General features: G+C 39.0%; 1 protein-coding gene across 3 annotated transcripts in view; it reads left to right on the forward strand.

The window, feature by feature from the left end:
- Positions 1-20,662, forward strand: part of wfs1b (Wolfram syndrome 1b (wolframin)) — a 37,050-nt gene that overhangs the window by 8,839 nt on the left and 7,549 nt on the right. The window contains exons 2-5 of one of the 3 annotated variants that reach the window (XM_072584043.1): positions 3,334-3,413; positions 13,361-13,505; positions 19,355-19,525; positions 19,659-19,739. In XM_072584043.1, coding sequence (XP_072440144.1) covers positions 3,334-3,413; positions 13,361-13,505; positions 19,355-19,525; positions 19,659-19,739 — 477 coding nt within the window. Of the gene's footprint in view, positions 1-3,333; positions 3,414-13,360; positions 13,506-13,804; positions 13,958-19,284; positions 19,526-19,658; positions 19,740-20,662 lie in introns of those variants that run through there. The other 2 variants (XM_072584045.1, XM_072584044.1) reach the window with 2 other exon arrangements.

Here is a 20,662-nt window from a genome sequence, read left to right on the forward strand (position 1 = left end):
ATTAGAATTTGAACCCAGGCCCCCAGAACATTACCGGAGTCTCTAGATTAATAGTCCATCAATAATACTACTAAACCATTGTCTTCCCATTAAGTGTCAATTTTCAACAGTGACTGCACTTCAAAACAAAAAAAGTCCGTTGCCAGTAAAGTGCTTTGAGACATCCAGTGGTCATGAAAAGCACTGCATAAGTGCAAGCCTTTCTTTATACTAATAAAATTGAGACCACTCCATTTCCATATACTAATGAATATTGCCTCTATATGGGTTTGCTATTAATTCTCTTTACTCTTCGAATGGCTTGGCTGGGGAGAGGAAAGATTGCAATTCAAGTTCATTCTTGCCTGTACAGTTTCATGGCACTTGTTTCTCTTCAGGTTATGTAGGGATTCCAGCCAAATGACTCAGACAATGAAACATGTCCAATTCGTTCACTAAACTGTGAGCAATTCCATATATGAAGTAATGTTGATGCTGTTTTACTGCTATCCCTTTTACAGACTTTGCTTTTATAGCAAAAGAATGAGACTGCTATTTGGTTCTGTTTTTAACTACAAAATTGTGGTTGATATAACAGTTCTTGTCGAGTTACAAATTCATCATTCATTCAAAATAGGAATAAAGGAAGACTGAGGTATAGAGGTCAAATACGTAAAGGTGTAATCAATATTAATTTTAATATGGAAAGAATAGTTGGAGTTTGGCATGATCAGTAGCTAGGTGAAAGTGAGGACTGCAGGTGCTGGAGATTAAACTGAGAGTGTGGTGCTAGAAAAGCACTACAGGTCAGACAGCATCCGAGGATCAGGAGAATTGACGTTTCAGGCAAAAGCCCTTCTTCAACTAGGAAGAGCACTAGCTGGAGAGTTGTTAAAAGCCAGACATGAAACTGTTAGTTTCTTTTCCTGAGGTTTTATACACAAGATGCAATTCTCACACACCAACATCTGCAAACAGTTAAAGCTTATTAAAGCTTGTACAAGCTAGGTAACCCCCTTTGACCCTCTTCACCAGCATGTGAAGTTGAGTCAAAGTGAGGCACTGAATAAAGAAACCACATCCTCTTTATACAGGTCAGTTGGCCATACTGACAGATACTCTGGCTACTCCCCCATAGTCATATGCCACTCAAACAACACCCAGTCACTCAGTCACATGTTACCCCAGGTACAATGGTAGGATGAGATCATCCTCTAAGATAATGGGAATACTAATATCCTAATCCTGGAGAATCGTTATGCAGATGATTTCCTGACTCCATGATGCCACAAGACAATGCAGGTGCGACATACCTAGTTTCAGCAGATGGCTAGAAAGCATTTCTGAAGGAAGAGATGGAATGATGGTTTAATTTGTTAATGGGGGAGCAGATGACTGTCTAATTGGAGTGGGGGGTCATTCGCATTCTTGCCTGACTATCATCCCTACCCACTTCCAGAATGTACACTGTGTAGTTTAACCTTTTAACATTATATTAATGTCCAGAGAGCGAATCCTATTTAATCTTTTAATATTACACTCGTTAAATGTGTTTGTGCTATTTTTAGTTTGGGGAACTACACAGTGTCATCATAAATTGCAGAATTGGTTAAGTTATGAAATTCTTGTGAACAGCATGCCAACACTTGCTGTTAAGCAGTATGCTATGATATTCTCAGTATTGAAATCAGCCATTTGGCCCTCCAGGTTTATGACCGTGTTTATGCTGTACATGAGTCTTTTCTTATTGTTTGCTAACCCTAGCCTTCTATTCCTTCCTTCCTATTATATCTATCCTAAGGGAAAGCAACAGCCACATGCTGGCTATTCCAACTAGTTCTTAAGAGGTACAAGAAAGATTTACTAGAATGGTACCAGAACTAATTAGCACGACAGTCTGAAGAGACTGGTATTGTAGTTTTTAGAAGAAAGAAGACTTAAATGCGGTCTACTCAAGCTGTTTAAAAGATGAAAGGAATTGTTAGACTAGAAGTAGAGATGTTTCCACTTGAAATAGTTAATGGATCTAGAATTCATAAAAGTAGGATAGCTGCTGAGAAAGCGAAACAGGAACTCAGGTGAACATTCTTCACCAAAGTTCAGTGAGGTTGATTACGCATGAACTTGTCCTTTTGAAATCCATATGGGCATGTTTATTATATTTTTATTTTTGAGATGTTTTTACATTATATTTTTAATAAGCATTCCATTATCTTACCTGCACTAAGCCAGCCAGTCAGTCTATATTTCTTGGGTTTATCCAAACTCCTTTTCCAAATATAATGTTAAATGGAAGCTAGTCTTCTGGCCCCATACTTGGATAGTATTATGTATAGTAATGCCTGTTTTCTCCAGGGACTTGAATAGTTTTAGTTATCACTCTTTTTGGAAATCAAACATTATTAATTTTTAATCTCTTAATGTCATGCCCTGCATATTCGATAAAGTAATAATGTCATATTTTTGCCATTTTTCTGTTATTGCCTGTCATTCATTTTCCCCAGTGGGCATATACAAATCCTGGCTATTTTCTGTATGGTTAAAGAATGTTTTCTTGTTTCTTTTTAGTACTTTAATCTTTAAATTTATGTTTATCTTTCAAGCTGTTTTGGCCTGTTTCCTGACACTCCCATTTCCATTTTCTTGTCATCTATTCATTTGCCAGTATGCTTAAAGTAAACTTTTTACTTCTTTAATCATCTATAATGTAATTTTAATGTTGAGCTTGATCTTTTTAATGCAGTGTATTTAGTTTCTAAACATCTTATTTCTTTGAGTACCTTTCCAGTTTATTTTTCTTAGCTCAGTTCTTACCTATTAGTTTTTCCCCATTAAATAGTTTGCTTTATGTTTTACTGTGTCTTTCTCAATCTTTATCCTAAAAGCTTACTATGTTTGATCACTATGGCAAATATATACCTCTTTGATTATTCCTCGTGTCTGATTACTGGATTCAGCAGTGTCCCCTCTCCTGTTGGCATTTCTACATACTGGATAAGAAGAGTGTATGGAGTGCACATATACCTAATCAATTTGAATAATGTAGTGAAATGTTACCACAGTGTTTGTATCAGGGTTGGATCTTTAGCTGTAAATTTTAGGATAGTTGGAAATAAGGAAAGAGGATGTCAAATCTGCTATTATCCAAATGTCATGCTGTTTTAAAATTATTTATTTGGTGTACCATTTGTTTTCTGAATGATTAATTTGTGATAAATGTTTTATTTGAGCATAGCATGACTTCTGTGACTGTCTTATTGAGCTATTCCATTACATTTCATTAGTAAAACTCAATTGAGTTTAAAAAAATTATGCTAGGCTTAATAGTTTCCTTTGTTATATTTTTATTTGCAGCAAAAATGTTGAATGAGAGAGAATACATAGAGGAACAAGAGGAAAAAGCCAGAAATGGTGATGCAAAGGCACAGACTGAGGTAGAACCAAAACGTTGCTGTAAATATTCTTTAATTCAAAATGTCAATGTATTCAATTGATAATGGGAATTCATCTTCATATATTTAACCAACTGTTATCTATAATATTAGAAGGAAAAAAAATCAAAGGGTCATTTTCAGGTTTACTAATTCACAGTTGTTAATAGTTGCAAGTAATTTTTTTTCTCTACTGCCAGCCCGCCAAACTCTCCCTATGTTAACAGGAAGTTTGGTTTTTGTAGTATGGTTCATTACTCCAATGGTTTTTAATATTCAATTACTTTTGTCAAAAGTAGGTTAACAAGGATATCAAGGCCAAAGCTAAGGTACAGTGTATTCATTTTAAGTTCTCCGATGAAGATTCCATAGAAACCTTCATCACTTGTTGCAGGATTTAAATAAGTTAAACTTAAGTTGGAGATTACTGATTATTTTTGTATGATCTTTATCCCTTGTATGGAAATAATATTTTTTTAAAAAATACACATTCATGATGATGTGGCCTTCAGTGGCTGAGTCAGTATCCTTTGCCCATCCTCATTACTGTTAATAAGGTAATGGTGACTTGTATTTTGAACTGATGCAACCAATTGGTGTAGGTACGCACATTTGTTTTTGGGGGGTATTTCCTGGATTTTGACCCAATAGCAGTGAACGAACAGCAATGTTTTCAAGTCATGATGTTGAGTGACTTAGCAAGGAATTTCCAGGTGCTGGTGTTCCCGTGTGTCTGCTGCCTTTGACCTTGTCAATGATCGTTCTCATGGGTTTGGAAGGTGCTGTCTCAGAGCTTTGTTGAATTTCTCTGGTGCATTGTACAGATAGTACACACTGCTGCTACTTCATCAGTAATAAGACCATAAGACATAGGAGTGGAAGTAAGGCCATTCGGCCCATCGAGTCCACTCCGCCATTCAATCATGGCTGATTGGCATTTCAACTCCACTTACCTGCATTCTCCCCGTAGCCGTTAATTCCCCGAGACAACAAGAATCTATCAATTTCTGCCTTGAAGACACTTAGTGTCCCGGCTTCCACTGCACTCTGTGGCAATGAATTCCACAGGCCCACCACACTGGCTGAAGAAATGTCTCTGCATTTCTGTTCTGAATTTACCCCCTCTAATTCTAAGGCTGTGTCCACGGGTCCTAGTCTCCTCACCAACGGAAACAATTTCCTAGCATCCACCCTTTCCAAGCCATGTGTTATCTTGCAAGTTTCTATTAGATCTCCCTTTAATCTTCTAAACTCCAATGAATACCATCCCAGGATCCTCAGCCGTTCCTCGTATGTTAGACCTATCATTCCAGGCATCATCCGTGTGAATCTCCGCTGGACACGCTCCAGTGCCAGTATGTCCTTCCTGAGGTGTGGGGACCAAAACTGGACACAGTACTCCAAATGGGGCCTAACTAGAGCTTTATAAAGTCTCAGTAGCACATCGCTGCTTTTATATTCCAACCCTCTTGAGATAAATGACAACATTGCATTCGCTTTCTTAATCACGGACTCAACCTGCATGTTTACCTTTAGAGAATCCTCGACTAGCACTCCCAGATCCCTTTGTACTTTGGCTTTACGAATTTCTCACCGTTTAGAAAGTAGTCCATAGATGGATTGAATGTTTGGATGTGATACTGAACAAGCATTGCGCTTTTCCTGAATTGTCAAGCTTTTAAAATATTGTTGGAGCTTCACTTATCCAGTCAAGTGGGGAGTATTCCATCATACTCGTGACTTGTGCCCAGTAGTTCGTGGACCAGCTTTGGGGAGTCAGGTGTTTTGCTGCAGAATTCCCTCGTCTCTGACCGGTTATTATAGCCACAGTACTATTGTCTGTTCCAATTCTGTTTCTAATCATTAGTAATCCCCATAGAATGTCAAGAGGGCATAATTAATTCCCTCATGTTAGAGATTGTCATGCCTGGCCCTTGTATGGTGTAAATATTACTTGACGCTTATCAACCTAAGCCCAGATATTGTTCAGGTCTTGCTGCGATTGTTAATGGACAATCTGCGGATTCTCAAATGTTGCTGAACATTATGCACGTTGTCCCCAGTAGTGAACATTTCCACTTCTGACTTTGGGATAGAAGGAAGAGCATTGCTGAAGGTGGTTGAGCATGAAGTACTACCCTGAGAAACTCTTGTAGTGATATTCTGGAGCTGAGATTATTGACCTATAACAACCTTTTCAGTTTTCCCTTAATTCTGATTTTGCTAGAACTCTTAGTCACATGTACAGTGATGTTAGAAGCAGTCATTCCTGGACGTCAGATGGATTTTTGCATGTTTGGACCAACACTAATGAGGTCAGAAGTTGCTACGTTTTGGGAAGGACTGGGTGAGTAGGATTAATGGTGGATAGCTCTTCCAAAAAGTTAGATTTGGTATGTTGAACAAATGGCCACCTCTCGTGCTATTTTTTTCTAAATTCCCAGATTTGCCAAAATTTACATTATACATAATTAACATCTGCATTGTCAATATGTTTTTAGAAATACGAATTGAATAAATTATGTACTTCATCTAGTAAATCATCACAGGCCGACATATTACGACACTTGCTGTTACATAATTTTATTACAATGGGTAATGTATGCAGTCACTTAATTGATTCTATTTGAGGAAGGTAATCTAGAACCCTAAGATGATGATCTAGGATTTTGCTTTAAATTCCAGCTAGTCCTAACTAATGATCCTATGAATAAATTGTATAAAAAGGGGTATGACTGCCCCTGAAACACGGCATCCAGGTTACTTTCCACTTTATGATGTATTCATGTATCACAGTTTTTGAAGCTTGAGTTCCAACTCATCAATGCTGAGCTGGAGATCCTAGAGTGATTAAACATCCATCTTATAACATGGATTTTTAACGATTAAATACTGATCTTTTAGTTTGTAGCCTGTAAATATTTCCTGTGTTTGCTTTTAATCTGAAAGTAATCTTTAATAGTCATATTATAGCTATTATCAACTAGTGACTTTATGTTTTTTCTATGATATCACTTTCTTTTACGCTGAGCCTCCGATCATGAGCTACAATTTATCCCCTAAAGAGACCTTAAGCTATGAAACTGGAAAGAAAACAAAAACTACCTCTTCCTATTGCACCAAGTTCCCACGCTGCCTCAAAATCCCCATACTGCTTCAAAAGTCCCAAGTTATATACTCATTCAGGCTGAGAAATCAATAATTTAAGGAGATATAAGGACATATACAGTGATGTTGGTTATAAGCAACACCTTCAAGGAGGAAAGAGATACAAAGAGGTTCAGGAAGTGAATTGCAGAGCTGGGTGGCTGGTGGTTTTGCAAGCTTGAAGATTTGAGAGATGAAAATTAAAGGAGCACAGATTTCAGAATTGTCAAGCTGAAAGAGGTCAGATGGAGAGCAGTAGTATTACAAGAATGCATTTAACAGTTGAATATCTGCAGCCAAGATTAGACTGTTCTTAAGATTCACAATCCTCTCTGAATGTGAATTGGCTCCTCATCTTAGTCCTAAATGACTAATCTGCATAGACTGTATTCCCTAGTTAAAGGCTGTCCACAGGGAAACAACTCAGGGGTTATTGACCCAGGAGGCTGGTACAATTGCAACATTTAAGAGGCATTTAGATGGGTATATGAATAGGAAGATTTTGGAGGTATTTGGGCCGACTGCTGGCAGGTGGGACCAGATTGGGTTGGTCTATCTGGTCGGCATGGATGGGTTGGACCGAAAGGTCTGTTTCCATGCTGTACATCTCTATGATTCTATTTTATCAATTTCAATTAGATCACCTTTCATTTTTCTTAGAATACACCTATTCAATATTATCTCTTCATTGGATGGTCTCTCACCTGAGCAATCAATCTATTAACCTTTGTTCCCCCTTCCAAGGTAAATAATTATCCTTTATTGGATCTGAAGACTAAAATCATATACTGCATTGTGCATTGTATTTATTTTGATTTACTTCCATCTTTGCTTACTGCGCACTCTTCTCTTCCACCATTTCATCACCTTGATCTGTATCCTACTACTACTTTTCACTTCACACTATCCCATAAGAAAACATTATCTTTCAGTTCATTGCCTATCCTTGTGGGGTCCTCCTCTTGTGTTATAATCATCTTTCATCTACTTTAACACTCAACTCTTTCTCATCCTTTGATGCTATCAGCTTCCAAAAAAGGTCTTTCTAAAGCATTTATTCCATTTTAAATAGCCTTCCCTCTTGGATCTTGCTCAACAGTTCATTTCTTGATTTCCTCAGCTACTCAGTCCCATCTGGAAGTATTTGCTTTTCCCACTGCCTTCCAGTATTCTGATTTCCCCTCAGCACTGTTTTCTGACTTCTCCATTAGCTGAATGTCTTTCATTGTGTGCCCCTGGATCTCTTGTCATCTTTCTACTGCGATCTCTCGCAACTGGTTTGTTCTACCAGCCTGAGTAGGCCATAAAAGCATGACGAGAAAAAATAGATATTGTATACAGAAACAAATTAGAGCACCACCAGAACGGAAACTGAAGGACAAAGCCCAAAATTAAATGAAAGATTACATTAGAGTACTTAGTGTGGAAACAGGCCTTTCGGCCCAACAAGTCCACACCGACCCTCCGAAGAGCAACCCTACATTTACCCCTTCACCTAACACTATGGGCAATTTAGCATGGCCAATTCACCTGGCTTGCACATCTTTGGACTGTGGGAAGAAACTGGAGCACCCGGAGGAAACCCATGCAGACATGGGGAGAATGTGCAGACTCCACAGAGACAGTTGCCTGAGGTAGGAATTGAACCCGGGTCCTTGGCACTGTGAGACAGCAGTGCTAACCACTGTGCCACCGTGAAAAATGAGCTGAAAAAAAGCAGGAGCTACAGAAGCTTCAAGAAAAGATAACTAAAGAAGCCGAAGTGTATTAATGCAAGAGTGGAAGATCACATTGCCACAGTGTGGCACTGGATGGGGTCAGAGGGAGCGTGACTGAGGATCATTACAAAGCCTGGGAAGTGCAGAAAAAGGCTTACCAGGCTACTGGGTTATTAGCGTTGACAGACTATTGTAACATTAGACAAATTAAGCCAACACTTTAATGTGGAAAATTGGGTGTAATGCAAATAGTGGTAGCTGCTGAATTGATGAGAGGATAGATTGAAGACATTAATATTACTGATTTAAAATAGATACAAAATGGAAATAAGGTTTTCTTTTGTATTGTAGTTATACAGTAAATATAAATTATTGCCTCTTATAGATTTAAACCTACTTCAAAAGTTAAAACCTCTTTTCAGTCATTAAAATGATCCCCAATCCTGCATTATATTGTGGATAGATTCCTCAAAGGTGTTTATTTTTATGGTGACTTTGGACTCTTGAATGTTGTTTTTATTTGCTTTTGAGAGTGGAGGAGTAACCAGTTGTTTTCTCATAAAAGTAGATTTTGTTTTCTGCAATTGCAAAAGACTGAACCATTTTATATTTGGATTTCACTGCTACATGTAGCCCCCCCCCCCCCCCCCATAACACAGCAGGCAGCTGTAAAACTCCTTTGGGGGCCTTGCCCAGCTAGCAGATCAGTGCTGCAGTCCAGTGTCACATTACACTCAAATTTGCTTACCAAGACATTTCGAGATGGTCGTGCTGTTTTGGATACTGATTTAGTGAAGATTTCTCGCTGGTTAGGGAGGAAGGAATAGAGAGCTGTATATGTAAGTTGGTTGGGGCACTTACGTAAGGGGCATTTTAATGTAGATGGAATAGAAAGCAGTAAAGTGACATTGATTGGTAGATTAAATGATGGGCAAAAAGTGGCAGAGTTTAGTGTAATAAGGCCATCCATTTCTTAATGGGAACTGTTTTTTTTAAAAATCAGATTTAGGGGTCCAAATAAAGAAATTGTATAAACTAGGGGACATGTGAATAAAGCAATTTTTAAAAAGTTGATGGAATGTTGGCCTTTATCTCAAGCTAGAAAATAAATAGTAGAAGGTAAGTTACAACTATACAGGGTTCTGGTCCACCATGTTTTGACTTCTGGGCAGTGTACTAGGATGTATTAGCCATGGGCGTGGTGCTGCAAATTTTACCAGAATGACCCTAGAACTGAAAGTGTAAAGTTTGAGGATTGGCTGTATAGACTTAATTTTCTCTTAGACTTGATCTATTAAGTTAAGGGAATAAAAGCTAAGTTAATTAAGCTGATCAAAGGGGTTGGTTAGATCAAAAAGAAACCACTGTTTCTGTTAATGGAATTCAGATCAAAGAAGTATAACATTAAAATTTGAAATGGGAAATTCGGGGCTGATGTCAAAGTGATGGCCGCTCTTATCGCGAATCTGCTGAGGTCAGTTCAAAATTTTAAAACTGAGATTGCCAAACAAAGGTCTGTGAATGATAATGAGTTCTATGGGACCCCGGCTGGTAAATGAAGTTAACATAAAGAACAACCTTGATTTAATTGAATGACAGCACCTGAGATTAAGGGAAATTGGAGTTGTAGCGGTATATCAGTTCCAATTATATCAAATGGTAAAGCAGGCATAATTCCTGTGGTGTTTTTGAGGGGTTCAGTGACCTAGTCATGTCGTAGTTTCTTTATATGTTCCTATGTTAGTATTTCTGCTGCAGGATAAACTTGAGTAATGCATCTTTGTTCAGAAAAGCATTTCTACAAATAATTCTTGAATCATTTATTCTGAGCAAACTTAAAATTTTCCTTTGGCCTAATCTGTATTGTTTCCATTGCTATAACAGGCTTGAAAATGTCTCATTGAGTTTTCTACTAATTAATGGAGAAATAACATACAAAAGCTAAATGTTGAACTTCATAATATGCTTAGATTCAGTGAACTGACCCACTTGCTGGGTTTGAGAAATGTAAGCCTTTCACTTAAATCTGGAAAAAGATCTTTTATTTTTATCATTATTTATAGTGTAATTATCACATTTTTTTTAAGGGCTTTTGCCCAAAACATCAATTCTCCTGCTCCTCAGATGCTGCCTGACCTGTGCTTTTCCAGCACCACACTGATCTAAACTCTGGTTTCCAGCATCTACAGTCCTCACTTTTGCCCTGTGCTATTTGAGCAGTCAAATCAATTAAATGGTGTAAATATTCGCTGTACATGTAATGTGGTGCCTGTACTGAACCTTTTATGTGAATACTCTCTAGTAAAACAAGTGGCAAAAATGTTATCAGGGTTAGGTCTAGCTGAAATGCTAAAAAGACTGCATACATCATCACAGGAAGTGCTCCTGCTGTCTCTTGAAGTATTGTAACAAGATGGAAAAAATAGTTTAGTGTTTTCATTACCTCCTCAGAATCTAAATATTTTTAGTAGCACAGCGAGGTGAAGAATATTATAAAATGGTAGTGAATGACAGGACAATGTCTGCTATTACTGGATTTTTGAGCAGATTTTCAGCCCCAAACAAGCAGAAGTATCGCTAAATTGACTTTGAAGATTTACCCAGTATCACACTGTACTCAGCCTTACTGCAAAAATGAGCATACTGGTAAACCAGTACCCTAGGAACATGAAACCATAGGTTGTCGGGCAACTGAATATGACTTTTCAATATAGATAGAAAAATAATTAAAATCCAGATGTGATAGTCATACAGCATGGAAACAGACCTTGCATTCAACTCATCCATGGTAACGAGGTTTCCCAAACTAAACCAGTCCAATATCCCTGTAAGCTGAAAATGTGTTGCTGGAAAAGCGCAGCAGGTCAGGCAGCATCCATGCTGCCTGACCTGCTGCACTTTTCCAGCAACACATTATCAGCTCTGATCTCCAGCATCTGCAGTCCTCACTTTCTCCATATCCCTCTAAACCTTTACTATTCATGTAGCTATCAAAGGGTCTTTTAATTATTGTAACTGTACCTGCATCTGCCACATAACCACCTTCTGTGTGGAAAAAAGTTGCCCCTCAGGTCCCTTTTTAAATCTTCCTCCTGTCACCTTAAAATGATGCCCTCCAGTTTTGAACTCCCTTACCCTTGGAAAAAGGCTTTCACTATTCATCTTATCTATGCCCCTCATGATTTTATAAACCTGAACCAGAGCAATCCACTCTTACACAAGAAATCTGACTTGCATTTTATTGGCAGAGTAGAGGAACTGGAAAGCCAAGAATATCCGTCAAAACATTTCAGAGCTGAATTCCCACAGCTATTCGTGAGACGTGGAAAGCAGGAGGTATCATAATAAATCACCCTGTCCTGAAACAAAGCTAGTATCCCTGGCTGCACCAAGGAAAGTTCTTCATCCACTCATGCAAAAAAGGAAATTTACTTACTGTTGAAGCAAGGATTATTTCACCTGAGAGAACCAAAAAGCAAGTGCTTCATAGAAGTGACATTTTTGGGGGGATTATTAAATGGCGGAAGTTGGACTATAATTGTAATAAGAATTTTGCAACTTGATGAAGTGCTACATATTTTTGAGCTGTGTGGCCCAGTGTTGCTTTTTGAAGGCTGAGTGACATCGAGCCTTATGAGAAATTTTGTCTGACAGCAGTTGTGCTGCAGAATTACATAAAAACACTGTCAAGAGCAGTAGAGAAATTTCTAAAGTCTACAGATAGAAAATAACCATAACAAACACACTCTTGAATATGTGGAAAATACTGAGGTATAACTGATCAACCAACGAAACTAAGAACTATTGCCCTACAAACAACAACATGTCACTATTGCTAAAAGCCAAAGGACTGAAGGAGAAAAAAACTTCACCTTGTGGTCTGCACTACTTATCTTTTGGAATTAGACAAAATCATAGGATGTTATTGTCTATTGTGAGGGGAATACAAAGTACAGAGGCTATATTTCAAATATGTGGTCTCACCAATGTCCTACATCTGGTGTTCTGTAAGTCTAATTCTTTAGAATTGCTAAAGAAGAATGATATTTGTTTTGCATTTCTACGCTATTGTTCACATCCGGTTTTGTTCCATCTGAACTGCTCATTTAAGGAAGACCGAGCTTCACTCTCTACTCTCCTGCATAAACTTGTGTGTGTGTGTGTGTGTGGTGTTAATTTGCAAAATATGAGGGAGAAAAAGGATGAGGATTGATCTAGACAGAGTGGAACAATGAGAAACCCCACAAAGAGCACATCCTACCAGATCTCGTCCGTCCATCTGCCCGCATAAGGACCACCCTATTCCATTGGCAGCCAATTTTGAATGTTTGAAGTCTTTTGACTTTACTCTCAGCTATTTAATAGTGGAAAATAGATTGCATTTACATAGTTGAGCTAAGGTGCCATATTTCAACATGCACAAATAAGTAGGAAGTAAAGCCACTGTCCAGACATGTATCACTATTATAGGATTCACTGAACCAAAGGCATAGGAGCCTATTCAGCCAGTTATTCCTTCCCTTTCTCTGTCCTTTTCAAATTTTTCAGCTTCCTTTTTGAAAGTTATGATTGAATCTGCATTCAGCACTTTCTTGTGTGAAGTGCATTTTATTTCTTGTTTAAAAAAGTCATCTTCTTTTGCCTGATTCTTTTGAAAATTTCCTTGAATTCACTGTACTCTGGTACCTGACATTTGCATCAATGCTAACAGAGTAAGAAAGAAAACATCGAGGTCTTCTGTTATTTTGAAGACTTACTGAACCTCATCTTGACTTTCTCCTTATAGGTTCTCTGTCTTCCTTGGTAAAGGAAGTTTCTCATCCCCCATATCATTCCAATGATTCTCGTTTTCACAGTCTGTAAGACCTTGCTAGCGTTCTGCAAGTGCATTGTCCAAACTTAAATGTAGATATGGTACTACTGCTGCAACCTAACCATTGACTTCTAAAGCCATATCATTCTTGTTGCCTATACTTATCTGAAGATCCAGGATTTTAATGTTTGCCTCCGTTTGACAGCCATTGTCAGATTTGCATATGTGGCATTTTAAAGAAAAATAATGTCCTTTTTATCTGCTGCCATTAGGTTGGTAAATATTACCTGAAGCTTGCTGGCAGAAAGGATGAAGAACTGAACAACTGTACAGCTGTATACTGGTTAATCCAATCTGCCAAACAGGGCAAAAAAGAAGCTGGAAAACTGCTTAAAGGTTGTCTTGCAGAAAGGAAAGGTACTTTTTTTTTTATAGTAGACATAATAAGACTTTGAATGGCATGTGGAAGTAAAGATAACATATCATTTTTGTACCCTACAGTTATTATGTGGCTAAAATGGTGCAACAGTTTTTAAAAAGGAATGCTGATTGAATGATTGCATTGCTATAGGAACACAAGTATATCACAAAACTGCACATGGCAAATGCTGACTGCTTATTTAAACTGACTTTCCCATTTTGGAGGTGATGCCATGAGCCATACTTTGGGAAAAGGTTGAAAGAAGGACAGTAAAACTCATGTCATGTCTCCATAGTCTTAAAAGAAAAGCACCAGAGAGGGTGTGAAACTGATTCACAAGGAAGAATACCAGAATAAATTTGCTTGTCAAAAGGCTGGAAGGACACCTCGAGCTGGCGTGAACCAGCTAGGCAGAACAGCTTATTTCTGTGCTGCAGTCTAAATCTAGGTAATGACTTTTCTTCCCTCTAAACGTTTTGAAATATGCAGATGATTTGTCTAAGCTTGTAACCCCTGTATCACTATTTTTTTTGTGTGGCCACATACTCAGACTTCAAGGAGCCAACTTGTGCATGACCAGCATTGGAATTGTTGTTGCCCTTTGGGTCAGTTTAAAGGAAAGGTTAATGGGGGTGTGCATTGAGGAAAAAACTGAATCAGCCAAGGCTCAACATCCTTAAAGGAGGAATCTTCCCCAAAGTATATACATGACCGATGTAAGCAGTTAATCTGAGATGGGAGGTCATTAATTTAAATTGGTGAGAAAGAAGGACCTGCATTACTCCAGTGCTATTATCACATCTGTAAGAATTGACCCAAAGCTGCTTTGAAGTCTCATTGCATTTTCGTAAAATTGACTTTAGAGCCAGTATCAGAAAGTAAAGTTTGTTCAATATATCAAGGAAATGGTCTGCCCACCCAAATAGAAAGTGGGGACTGAATGGCTTATGTTATGTGCAAGTGGAGACACAGACAATGTGAAATTGCAACTGAATCTCTCCTTACAGCCTGATTATGTTAGTTGGCATTTGGATGTTTTATGCCATATCTGGCTATGTATGACTGTTAGAATTTTAGCTCAGTTGCTAAAGCTGGAAATTGTTTAATCGCTTCAATTTTTTCATAATTAGTCATCCATTAATATTCTTTGAATACAGGATTAACAGACTTGGAGTTCAGGAGAAATATAGTACCAGAATTTACTTAGCTCTGAGAAAGATTAGATTAGAATACTTCGTGTGGAAACAGGCCCTTCGAACCAACAAGTCCACTCCGACCCGCCGAAGCGTACTCACCCAGACCCATCCCCTACATTTACCCCTTCACCTAACACTACGGGCAATTTAGCATGGCCAATTCACCTAACCTGCACATTTTTGGATTGTGGGAGGGAAACCCACACAGACACGGGGAGAACGTGCAAACTCCGCACAGTCACCTGAGGCGGGTATTGAACCCGGGTCTCTTGCGCTGTGAGGCAGCAGTGCTAACCGCTGTGCCACCGTGCCGCCCACAAGAGTCCCTCCCTCTATTCAGATTTGGAAATGGGTTAGTGGTAGGCTGTCTGTGTCTTCCAACTTTTAGATCTTTTGTAAAACTATGTATTGCAATAATTTTTTTTGCATATTAAATACATTAGCATTTTTAAAAATTAATTCATCACAGACTGTGCCGCCATTTATTATCCATTCCTAATAGTCTTGGAATTGGTGGTGATGAGCTGCGTTCTTGAACCATTACAATCCTCTGAGCTTACAAACACTTAGTTATGTTAGGAAAGGATTTTGATCCAAAGGCAATCTAGGAGTGGCGATCTAGTTTCAACTCCTAATGTGTGCATTGGAAGGAAACTCTCAGAATGTGGCAGTTCACTATAACTGCTGCTTTCGCCATTTAAAATGTTGTCGAAGGAACCTTGGTGAATCACAGCACTGCAACTTGTATTGTGTGATGCAGGATTGAAAAGTGAATAATGAAGATGTTGGATCAAGCTGGTTGCTTTGTCCTGGATGGTGTGGAGGTGCTTGTGTAGTTGGAGTTTTAGTGATCCAGGCAAGTAGGAAGTACTTGATCATGTTGTGACTTAGAGCTGGTTGACAAGTACTGGGGGAAGCAAGAGGGGAGTTACCTGCTGCAGAATTCCCAGCCTCTGACATGCTGTTGTAGCAACATTGTTTATATGGCTGGTCTAGTTCAGTAGCCAGTCAATGGCAAATCTCCAATCTCCAGGTTGTTAATAAAGGAGGATTTAGCAATAGTAATGCCATTGAACATCAAAGGGCAATTGTTAGATGCTCTCCTGTTCAAGAGCCATTTCCTGGCAGTTGCATTGCTTTAAGATATTACTTAGCCCAAGCCTGGAAGTTGTCTGGGTCGTGCAAAATTTGAACAGGGACTGCTTCAATATTCAGGGAGCCACGAATTGTGCTAATAGTTGTGCAATCATCAGCAAGCATCCACATTTGACTTTACAAGGGAGGGAAGCTCATTGATGAAACAGCTGCAAATAGTTGGGCCTTAGACGCTAATCTGAGAAACCCATGCACTGATATTCTCAGACAGAAATGAGTGACCTCTAATAACAACCATCTTCCTCTGTGCTATCCAAGATGTTGAACAGTGGAGATTATTCCCTCAAATCCTACTGAGTCCACTTCTGCAAGGATGTCTCAATGTAATTCTCCATCAAATGCGGCCTTGATGTTGAGGGCAGTTACACTTAATATATAGAATTCAGCTCTTTGACCAAGGTGGTAATGAAGTCAGGAACTGAATGGTTCTAGCAGAACCAAAGCATCATTGAGCAAGTTTTTCCTTTACAAATATTACTGAATAGCATTGTCGATGAGCTATTTGCTGATTTTCAGTAGACAGTGGGAATTGGTTAGATATGCCCTGTCCATAATAATAGGACAAATCAGGATAATTTTCCACATTGTTGCATGGATGTCAGTGTCGTAGCTGTGAACCGCTTGACGAGGGGTGCACTTACTTCCAGAACATATGTTTTCAGTAGTGTTACCAGATGTTTGTCAGAGCCTTTGCAGTATCCAATGCCTTCAGTCTGGGACAGCACAATGGCTCAGAGGTTAACATTGCTGTTTCACAGCACAAGAGGTCCAGGTTCGATTTCTGCCTTGAGTGACTGTGTGGAGTTTCCACACTCCCCGTGTCTGTGTGTGTTTCCCCTGGGTCCTCTGGTTACCCCCCTCAGTCCAAAGACGTACAAGTTAGGTGGATTGGCCATGCTGAATTGCCCATAGTATTCGGGGATGTGCAAGCTAGATGGATTAGCCATGGGAAATGCAGGATTACAGGGATGTGACTGGGTGGGATGTTCTCCAAAAGGTTGGTGTGGACTTGATAGGCTGAATGGCCTGTTTTCACATTATGGATTCTGTGCATTTCTTGACTATCATGTAGAATGAATCGAATTGAGAACTGACATGAAGTCAGCAGACCACATGAATGTGATAGTTAAGAAGGCTTTCGTCAGTCATAGCATAACATATAAGAGCAAGGAAGTAATGTTGGAGTTGTACAGAGCATTGGACAGGCCATAAATGAAGTACTGTGTGCAGTTCTCGTCATCACACCACAAGAAGGATGTGATTGTACGAGAGACTGTACAGAAGACATTCACCAGGATGATTCCTGTGAGGGAGAAATTGTGCTATAAGGAAAGATTTGATAGGCTTGGGGCTTGGATTGTTTTCTTTAGAGCAGAGAAGACTGAGCAGGGACATGCTTGAGGTGTATACAATAATGAGGGGTAAAGACAGAGTGAATAGAGAGCAGTTGTATCCCTTGGTTGAGCAGTCAATCGCTGGAGGGCATAGCTTTAGAGTAAAGGGCAGGCGATTCAGATAGGATTTGGGGAAAAAGCTGCTTCACTGTGGGTGATCGGAATCTGGGATGTACTCTTTGGGAAGATAATTGAGGCTGGAAGCCTTAGAACCTTGAAAACATTTGGCTTAACACTTCAAATATCGTATTTATTATGGACCAGGCTAGACCCACTCCGAACATTTAAAGAAAGTGGCTTAGACTCTAACTTTGCTAGTTTTAAGCTGGTGTAACACAGATATTCCAAGAGTTGGTCCACCACTTAATTTTAAACAAAACAAAATTTATTTACAAGATTACTAAATGAAACACAAATGAGAACGGAACACCGAATAATGTAACCTACCCAAAAACCCAACAAATGATCCCAACCTAATGATGCTGTTCCAAATACTTGCAACAATCCCCATAAACACCACTTGGCACAAAAGGTCAGACCAAACTCAGGGTCTTACAGGAGGGAAGCCACAGAGAGAGGAGGATCAACCTGGACCAGGCTAAGTGCAGGAAATTGGGATTTACCCATTTTAATGCCAGTTATATCGCTGCAGACTTGATGGGCTGATGGGCCTTTACTGTATGAATCTATGACATCTAAAATGCTGTGAACTTCAGGAGGAGTTGGAGATGTATCATCCACTTGCCACATTTAGCTGTGTTAGAATATTTTAGCCTATTCTTGAAGAAGGCCTCATGCCCGAAACGTCGATTCTCCTGCTCCTTGGATGCTGCCTGACCTGCTGCGCTTTTCCAGCAACACATTTTCAGCTCTCATCTCCAGCATCTGCAGTCCTCACTTTCTCCTAGAATATTTCAGTCTTGTCTTTTGCATTTAAGTGCTGGGCTCCCCCCATCATTCAAGATGACCATATTTGTGGATCCTCCTTCTCTACCTTCTGTTAACTGTTTAAATAAACCACACTATTCACAACTGGATATGGCAGGATTAGGATCTGGTCTCTGTGTTGAATTGAATATTGCTTGCTGCTTCCGACGTTTGGCATCCAAATAAACCTCTGTAGCTTCCAGATTGATGCTTCATTTTTTTTTGTCGATATGCCTGATGTCAGTGCCTCTGGTTGGTGTGTCCTGCCAGTAAAATAGTATGTACCTGGGAAGGGTGTTGTCTGGGACATTGACTGTGTGGTATGATTCTGTAGGTGTGTCTGTCAGGCTATAGCTTGAATGGTGAGCAACAGCACTCAGTTTTTGGCATAAACCCCCAAATGTTAATGAGAAGAGCTTTGCACATCAAGGCTGTGTTTGCTGTTGTTGTTTCTGGTGCCTGAGTTAATGTCAGATGCCCCAGAGGTTTTGTTAATTTCTTTTGACTTTGTATTGATTCAAAAAGAAATTGAGTCACTTGCTATCTCATTGGGCAGTTCACTACATTGCTAGAAGTCTGGACTCCCACATAGACCAGGGAACAATAACAGATTTCCTTCCCTACGGGCATAGGCGAATCCACATGAGTTTTTACAAGTCAGCAATGACTATGGTATCGTATCAGACAAGTTTTTCTGTAATTTCAGATTTTACCATCTGCCATGCTGGAAGTCAAACCCACATCCCTAGAATCTGGCACTGTAAATTACTAGCCTATTGACGCTCCTATTATACCACAGTGCTCTTAAAAAGGACAATGGAAATCAGTGATAAATGTGAGCTGATGTCCAATTTGCAGCCTGCTTTGAATCAATTCTAAACGCAATTGCTAAAGTCTAAACCTGTATTTAGAAGAGTGCAATCATTCAAAATGTTTCTTTTTTTCGGATCACATTTTGTTTCCATTGTTTTAAAGAGTTGAAATAATTAATGCAAACATCATTTTACTTTTGATTGTGTAGATCTGTTCAGCATTTTGAAGATTTTGCACATGTTGCATCTTCATGAGAAAAACTTGTAAACCGTTTGCATGCTACTTTCCAGGTTACTGTATGGCTGCATGTGTTAATGCAGTTTTCAGGAAAAATTGCTTGACACCTACTTTTTCCTCAAGGCATCACATCTGAGAACGAGGAATTGGTGAAGCAACTTGCAAATGAGAGTGAGCTTGAGCGGGCTGTGCGGAAGGCTACGTTAATTATGTATCAGAAGCTGAATCCAAACCGAAAGAAGCAGGTAGCTGTCTCTGAAATCCTGGAGAATGTTAGTCACATCAATGCTGAAGGTAGGGCAAAAGAGAAGGTTCATTGCTGGGTCTTCATCCACATCTTGATGCAGATGAAATTCACACATTTTCAAATGTATATTGACAATGTGTTGTAGCAGATTGCCATTCCTTTGCTTTTATCATCATGCAGGTAGCAAGGCTGAACCAGGCCCTGTCCCGAAAATGCTGCAGAAAGAGAGGCGAGTGCTTGAGCGACTGGTCAGCATTCAAAGTAAGATAACCTGCTAACATTCTTCCTCCTTTGTAACTCTTAAGCAGCTACATTGTGAAATTCAGTATGCAAATAGTTTAGTTCATCTAGTTCAATTTCATTTGAATCATTTTTAACTTCAGTTTAAGAAATATTGTCTTTAATGGAAGTAAAGTGATATACCAGGAGTAGGAAAATCAAATCATCCCTGAATGGAGATTTTTTTTCTCAATTTTCATATTAAAGTGAATACCAGTGATCAGGGAATTAGTGTGCTATAGGATATTTTATCTCCATTTCCAGTTTCTGCTTTACTAACTTCTTTGTTCATGGTCATTAGAACCAAAGATGAAAAATGGAGAAAGGAGGATGCAAGCGAAGTGAAATCAAGGAAGTATATCTTTGAATGGCAGAAAGAAATTTACTCTCCCATAAACTCCCAAGAGTACAATGATGCTACTCAATACTTGTACCTATGTCACTGTATATGCCTTGCATTAATCTGGGACTGTGATGTGTGAGGCCAATATAAAATGGCCAGTACTGCTCAGATACCTGACCTAAGGTTAGCCATTTAAGAGGATTGAATGTCAGTATTCTGTTAACTCCTAGATTCAAATTTAAACCAGGCTGGTAGATTAAATGTATTTTCTATTGTGAAGCGATATAAAGCGATTATGAACATGAGCCTAATGCTTACAGAATCAGTATCACTCAATCCTAAAATGCTAGCAACTTTACAAGGAAAAGGATACTGCGAAGCTAAACAAATGACCTAGTCAGCTTAAATGTATGTTAGGTAATAACCTTATTTTCATTATTGATGATCTTCTGCTATCATTGGAAAGTTGACTGGTGGATTTCATCATAATGAGTTTATATCAGACAAACAGTTGTGGTGATGAAGGACTTCAGCTCCATGATCAGACAGGTGATGTTATAAT

This window comes from Chiloscyllium punctatum, chromosome 14 (assembly GCF_047496795.1).
Source record: "Chiloscyllium punctatum isolate Juve2018m chromosome 14, sChiPun1.3, whole genome shotgun sequence".
In the NCBI taxonomy this organism is placed as follows: Eukaryota; Metazoa; Chordata; class Chondrichthyes; order Orectolobiformes; family Hemiscylliidae; genus Chiloscyllium; species Chiloscyllium punctatum.